This window comes from Egretta garzetta, unplaced genomic scaffold (assembly GCF_000687185.1).
Source record: "Egretta garzetta isolate BGI_Z169 unplaced genomic scaffold, ASM68718v1 scaffold208, whole genome shotgun sequence".
NCBI lineage: Eukaryota > Metazoa > Chordata > Aves > Pelecaniformes > Ardeidae > Egretta > Egretta garzetta.
Genome location: NW_009260403.1, coordinates 756,470 through 764,374, shown reverse-complemented (window position 1 = coordinate 764,374; position 7,905 = coordinate 756,470). Strand labels below are relative to the sequence as shown.

General features: G+C 37.2%; 1 protein-coding gene across 1 annotated transcript in view; it reads right to left on the bottom strand.

Annotated features, from left to right (window-relative positions):
- KIF5C (kinesin family member 5C) overlaps window positions 1-7,905 on the bottom strand; it is a 54,134-nt gene that overhangs the window by 31,645 nt on the left and 14,584 nt on the right. The window contains exons 5-8 of the mRNA XM_009643435.2: window positions 5,631-5,679; window positions 4,753-4,808; window positions 3,756-3,843; window positions 1,593-1,717 (exon numbers count right to left, since the gene is read on the bottom strand). Coding sequence (XP_009641730.1) covers window positions 1,593-1,717; window positions 3,756-3,843; window positions 4,753-4,808; window positions 5,631-5,679 — 318 coding nt within the window. The remainder of the gene's footprint in view (window positions 1-1,592; window positions 1,718-3,755; window positions 3,844-4,752; window positions 4,809-5,630; window positions 5,680-7,905) is intronic.

Genomic DNA, 7,905 nt, shown 5'->3' with positions numbered 1-7,905 from the left:
GAAGCCTGTAATACTTCTGCTTTTCTTCCAGTGTAAGAGCAAGCTCACTCTTGCTTTGTTAAGGGAAAGGCTGATAAGTCCGTGCTCTCCTGAGGACACCGGGGTGTCGCTTCCAAGACCAGACCATCCACCCAGCTAGGAAACACCCTGGGCAGATCCTCGGGGCACACTCAGTGGCACAGCATATGCCAATAAACAAGTACCTTGGCTTTGTATTTTGCTTGCATGGACCAAGAATATCAGGGCACAAAAGGCATAATCTTACTCACGCATGGCTCACTGGCCCACAAACCAGATCCGAAAGTGGCCCAGTCAAGAAACTTGGTGGCCTGGGACCAGCACTCCTTTAGACAGCAACAGAGTTTTATAGTCTTTTCTGTCTCTCCTTTTTTGGGGGGATTTGGGGGAGCACAGAAACGTTGGGTAAAGCTATATATTTTTCTCTACACTGAAACTACAGTATCCGTACTTTCCTCTAAAAATGAATGCCACATGACATGGAAGAAGACAATCTACCAAGGAAACCCTTATTCCAGGTTTTCTGTACTATGTCCAAATGAACACAATGAACCACGGAAGTGTAGCCTGACTATGCATTTTTTAAACACCACTAAGAGTTTTTAATTTAACATTTAGTATTACACGCAATGATAGAAATTAACATGATTAACTACTCTGACGGATGGCTTCCGCATTGTAATGATGGGTTATCAACTAATGTGTCCCAATGAGCATTCTGAAAGCTGCCTATCAAACAAAATCTTTCATTTTACTCCTTGTTTTCAGGCAGAAATGGAAATACATGCCCACAATGAGACACGCTGCTTCATCATGAGGAATTATTTAATTATTTTGACATCCAGACTAGATACCAAGGATCCGGCTCGAATAAAGGATCCATAGCATTGCAAAAAGACAGGGGTTTAAATTCATTTATTTTATTTTACAGTGAAGCAATTTTGAATACTACAGAAGATGTTAGAGTTAGAACTGAGAAAGAACTTTTCTTCCACTGCAGTACTGTTCTAGACCATTACTCTTTTGATAAAGAGATACAAGTTCTTTTCTGGTTAGTACTTCTCTATATTGGAAAGCAGAAACAGTCACTACAATCAAGACAGTCATTCAGGGAGCTTCAAATAGATTTCAGCTGTATAACTGCATTAACTGCTGTTATTTCATTCATATAATATGTGAAATAATTATAGAAAACCTAGAAATAAGATGTCTGAATATAAGAAATAAAAATAGCAGTCTAATATGACAAGTTACATTCAAAGTGTATTACTTTATTCGAATACCCATAACTAAATGTGAAGCTACATAAAAGTACACTGGTTCAATTCACTCCACTGTAAATGAAGATAGGTTGCAGAGTCTTGGATTTTGCATTTCATACCAATAAACAGTTCTGATTTGTTCCTTTTCACCATCCCACATTAAAAAAACAAAAAAAGTTTGGCATACTAATGATAACATGAGATAAATCTTCTGTAACTATACCTAGCTTAGTTTGCACCAACACGCATTCCCATGATCAGTTCAGTGATCCCACTAAAATCATTCAGCAGTTTAAGAAAAAGAAAGATTACCTTCTCGCTTCCAGCCAAGTCTACCAGGTAAAGCTTTCCACTGAGTTTCTTCTCAGTTTCCACATTCTCCTGTTTAATATTAATGAGGAAGATACTGTGGCTCCTAGAGCTGTGTTCGTTCATATCTGCAATCACATTTGAAAGGCTTTGTTTAAATGACGTAAAACCTGACAAGAAATTATATTTCATCAGAGCTAGCCTATGGCTAGCAAATTCAAAAGTACGAGTCCATCCACTGGAGAGCGCAGACTGCTGTACTGACAGCAGTGTCTATGCCAAGAGCAGCAAATAAAGCTCACGGATGACAGAATGAGCTCCTACTTTCTCCTAAAATTACCAAATTCATCAGATTCATGGTAAATGGTAGCCTTGGGAAAAAAAGGATTTTTTTTTTTTAATTGCTTTCTTTCTTTTCTGAAAGTTCTGAAGCAATACGATTTGACCAGAAATAGTAGAAAATAAGAAAAAACCTATAGCATAAGAATAATAAAATATCATTACACAGATACAGTAAGAAATAAAGGTTCTGTTCTTTTATGCTTCTTCATTGAGTATAGACAGCTCACACAAAAACCTGCTGTGATATAACAGACACTATTTAGACATAGAGCTACAATGAGGATGTGTTTTCAGCATCCTGGACAGAGCAATAATTTTGAGTTGAGCAAGAGAATTTAAAGAGAAGTAATAATTGCAATAAAAAGAAGCTGAGCAGGTCTCAGTGCAATTGTGTGAGGAGATCTCCCAACATTCTAGCGAAAGTTTTCATCAAAATCAGACTATTTAAATTAAAATTTCACAGTGATTTTTATTGTTTATGTAATTAAAAATCCTCCTTCGCCCAGGCACCAGGTAAAACACAGGCAGTTACAGTTTCAGCTTCCGCTTATTCTAAGTTTGATTGTAACCACGTCATGCTTGAAGTTTCATAAAGTAGCAAAAAGAAAACATTAAGAATCAGTAAACCACTTTCTCATCTATTTTCTCTGTTACTTTGAAACCCACTACCACCTTTCCCCATTCACATTCACAGCAATATTTATATTTATCTGAACTCCCTTTTTCCCCTCCATCTCCAAACTCATTTTTTTCATTAACACTTCCAAATTTGCTTCTCGCCTTTTTCAGTCTAGGTAAAATTCATTCTCTGTCAACTTCTGTCAGAACATTTTGGTGTGCACCAAATGCAACAGGCAGTATCACAATAAAAGGTGTAGTTGGATATTTTTTGTCAGAGAGAAGAGCAGAAACAAAGGGAGGAAGTGTTACTCAGAAAAAAAAAAGAGAACATGTTTCTATTAGCATGATGAGAAAGGCATGGGAAAGCTAAAGCAATACGATGTTTACCAAAGCAGGAAGGCAGAGACATGGGAGAGAAAGAAGTTACCCAGTGCGCCGTAAAAAATAGAAAATAAAATTACAACAAAAAAACCTCAAACAAGCAAACCCATCCCTCCCAAAAAACCCACCCCACCACAAAGACTTGAGTTACAAGCTCAGGTTCTGCCAAGCTCACTGCTTGGACCAAAGACATCTTACATTATAAACTGAGAAACAGAGCAAAGATACCTGCCCTTCTTATCACGGTAATGCTAGTAGGCTGCATGCAACGTAACGGCAACAAATTTGGCACAGGCTGAAGCGATTATTATGTTTTTTTACTTCAGGAAGATTTGTTTGCTTTGCCATCACGGAACTCAATCCAAGTCACCGCTTCTCTGGGATAACTTGCAGGAGAGAAACGAGCAGAGTCTGACAATCACTGCAGTCCCTGCCTGCCACTTGACCAGTGAATTGCTCTGAGTTCTTGACTTGTGTAGCACAAAAAAGAACGTACGTACATAATCTCAGTTATACATCATTTCAAAATATCTATACTACATGTAAGAATAGATATTTTGACTTTTTATATAACAATACCATGTAATGCCTTGTATTAAATTCAGGAGCTCTCAAAGCTGAAAGCCAATAAATGTTGCTGTACGCAGTGAAGCGGTAAAATAAGTACAGCCCTATTAACTTTAGAGCATTATAATTTGTGCATCATTACATCGTTCACATAAGTAACTCAAAGTACTTTGTGAACATGGAGAATCAATGCACCACTAGGAAGCTGCAAGCACCCACACTCCATAGCCAGAAAAGCTTCCACAGAATACTTACTTGTAACAGCTACATGGCGGTTAGCTTTCCCTTCATCAATGACATCCAAAACTTCTTCAGGACTAGACACAAATCTTTCTGTACAACCCTAGAAATATGCAAGTTGAAAACAGAAAACTTTAGGAAGTGTCCTAGTACTCTAAATTCCATCAGGAAGAATATTTAGCACCGATGAACAAAATAATTAGAAGAACCATCAACATCCAACAGGATCATTAGCGAGGCAATGGACCAAAACATGCCTTTGTATGACTTTCAGGAGGAGTCCACAGGCTAACTTGAGAGACAACTTTCTTTCACAAGATTAAAGACTCAGTCAAATCCAAACATGCAGCAAAAGAGAGTTTCTATACTTGGAACACATGGAACGCTACAGCATATATTCCTGTTACTAATTTGGGTTAGATTACATACATAGTTTTTTTCTTTCTCAAACTGCAAGACAAGATGCATAGCCCTTGTTCCCTGCCTTAATGCAATATTACTGAATTATTTTAACCATTTTTTTCCCCTCCCCTGGATGAGAATAAACAGAACAATATTATACATATATTATCAAGGCTTACATAAGTTCATAACAAACATATTACATTTAAGTGAGAGCCCAGGAAGTCATAAAACAAAGTCTTAACCCAACCAATCTGTTCTAAAATATTGTCAGATTACAGCACCTATGCAACAAAACATTAAAGAACAAAATTCTTCAAAATATTCTCTTTCATATCTAGCATGAAATGGGAATATGAATACTTAAAGTTTAACGCTATACAAACAAAATATAAATGTTTAAAGTCAGGAAAATAAAGCAAACATGATTCAAGCCCATTAATATTTCAGGAAACTGTTTAAATTCAGGGACCAATACTACTTGAACACTCAAGACTCTGTACATGAGTTGAATCATCTCAGCAAACGTGCTGGGATACAAATGGAAACGTGTAAAGAAATGCATATGTGAGAAAGAACGAAAAAAAAGAGCATCAAATTTTCCTCGTACCTTAACATATGGGACTCTGTTTTTATCTTCATGTACAGCGAGGTTTGTCTTCGACACTAGAAAAAAAAAGATGAAGGTCGAGTATTCCACAGGTAATAAAGTGTCAACTATAGGCATGACGGACAAGTACTGTGAATGTATTGAATTTTAAACGGGGGTCATAGTCGCTTCCCACTCCTTATTAACTACCAATGTTTCTGTTATACAAAACTTGTTTCTTGTTCTGTCAATCTTGTACCTGTTTCTTTAAAGTTAACTTTATGGCACAAGAGCTTCTGTTTATTGCTTGGATTAATAAAATAAACACAGATCAAGTTGGATTTTGCCAAAGCAGCAAAAAATTTCCAAACAAACAGAACCCACTGGAATTTAAAAAAGCTCAACTACATGTTCCCGGGTTTGCGTTACCATTCACATACATTTCTCCATCTTCAGAGTGACTCAACACACACAAGTCACACTTCCGTCAACATACAGCATGCATATACAGACACACAAATCGTAGGAGAGACAGGTAGAGTTTGTTGAAGCAAAACAAGGAGTAAGTTGAACCAAATGTACTCTAAATTTAACAAAAAAACCTCAACAGAATGCAGTCTTACTTCAAGAATACACATTGCCAATGAGGCTCAGCCACGCCTTCAAGTCTGTAAAATTCTCTGTACTCATTGATTATAATCAAGCTATGTAGCGCTGCAGAGGTAGGTGAGTGAGTTAGAGATCAGTTGACTTAAACTGCAGAATTCTCTTTCGCAAACCGTCATACAGCTTAAATTTAAATCACCCTCAAAGAAAGTACCTCTTTCCCCTTAGGCATGGATTCAAAGCACTATACCAAGCCCAACACCACTTAGTCACGCAAGAAATGCAGAACTTACCATCAAGTAGGTCCCTTATTTTGTCCAAATATATCTCAAAGTAGGAAACCTAATTAAGTAATCATAAACATTACAGATTTAAACTTTGGCACTTGAAAAATCTCTGTACCTATATTTCCATATCTGTCAAAATAAAAAGCACCAAACGACAAATAAAATCTGCCTCCCACATACTGTGAATCACATCTTTCATGTGAACGTATTTGTATTTTGAATTACTTACGTCATTGATCTTTCTCCACTTATCAATGCTTCAGCAGAAAAGTATACCAAAAACCTTCAGACAAATCTTATCTTCACCATTTTTTTGACACAAAAATATTGAACAGAATCAAGTCAATTCAGCTAGTATCGTATCAGTACAGCTGCACCACAAGGAGGGTAAATTTTTACAACTGTAAGAGGAATATTGATATTCAGCAGCACAAAAGCACACAGCGTGTTCAGTAGTTTAACATACAACTTATACAAGCTTAAGCAATATAAATTAAACTTTTAATGAAGCGTATGTAGAAGTTCTGTCCTGAATCAAGTCCCAAAGAGGAAACTGAAAATGAGCTCTTCTGTAGCAAAGAGAGAAACAATTGTACTCAAAAAGAAAAATATTAAGGAGAGGGAGAATGAATGAATGACTCTCTAAATAAAAGGATATTCAAGTCACAGAAGCAAACAAATATATTAGGGGGGTGATGTCTAACCTTACCCTAAGCTTTATCCAGGGATTATTTATCTAGAACACTAGGTGACTAAACTTCAGGTAATCAGTAAGCTTGTACAGTAGCATTTTCTCTCATGTGAAAAATAAATTATATCTATTTTTTATACTGATGAATTGATCTTCCTATGTGACAACTGCTATTAAGTACAGATATGTTTTGCTTTTGGGCACTTACTTCACCTGGGTCCCATTCAAAGCCATCTCCTGGCCCAGAGCTCATTTCAACAGTCCGGGTCACCTAGACTGAACTCACGTGCTTTATACTATCCTATTATCACACTGCTGAGGACCAAAACTCATAGGAGCTACCAAGTTCTTCTCCCTGTTCTAAATGGGTCTTTAGTAAAGAGGGAGAGAAAAAAAAAAAAATATTAATTTCCAACGTTGGCTCAATTATTAAGAGAGTGTGACAGCTTGGTTGAATTCTTGCTCCCAATGACAGAACATGCATTTCTCTCAATGACAGCTCCTTGTACAATCACTCATTCATTCATTGCTATTTAGGCAGCTTTTCTGCTAAGATATTCATAAATGTCAACTCTGATAGGAAAGCACTGAAACAATTCAGTGCTGGCAGAACTTGATTTATAAAGTGATAATCTTCTGCCAGGACAGGAATTTACTATATCTTGTACAAAGGGGTCCCCATCTGTTGGTATCCAAGTGCTATCACGTAGAGTAGCAATAGCCACAGGAGAGTTTTACAGATGATGAAAAGAAATCAGTGTCACTCTTATGGAAGCCATTTCTGTGAAAATTCAGAAGTGTCTCTTCTTAAGGAGCTCAGTATCTTACAGTTAAAATATTATTAAAATATATATTAAAATACTTAGATGGTTTATTTGTACCTCTGGGCTCAGCCAGTTAACTTTCCTGAAGCCGTCTAGGTGTATATTGTGCGTTTTGGGGGAGGGATCACACAGAGGAGCACCCATCTTTCCTGCAATCCGTAGGGTAATTTTATGTAAGATGTCCACTTAGAAGAAAGCTGTACCTTGACCCCAACTCTGCCAGATGGACTGATGCCCCACGTCTGAGAGCTCCCCAGGCAACCAGATGAACAGTAGGATTTAAACATCACTCAAATAATTTGAGATTGTATGTTTGGTATCGCAACAAGGACAGAGAAAACGTATCACTTGTTCCAATCAAGAGTCAGTCCACCATCTTAAGGTGCCCATATGTAAGATTTTGAGATCAAAAATTACTTCTAAACATCCTTCCATAAATTGTCCAAAGCCATCTTTCCTCTATGTCAAACCCATGTATTACGGAGGACTGTTTATGTCATTGAGATAGGAACAGCATGTCAGTATTGTCTCACAGGTCAGTAGTATTTATGGTCAGAACTAGTGGGGCTGAGGTACACTCTTTGGAGAAGCCGCAGTGAAATAAGTTTTCTTACCACGTTGGCTAGCCTGTCAGCTGTGGTGAGAGACAAGGCAATCAATGGGCTAGCAAATCTGAGCTGAAAACACTCAGAAAAAAAATAATCCATCAAAGGCTATTGGGTTATCTGTAGTAAATACCCTCAGTAACCTAATGTTTTTTTGAATT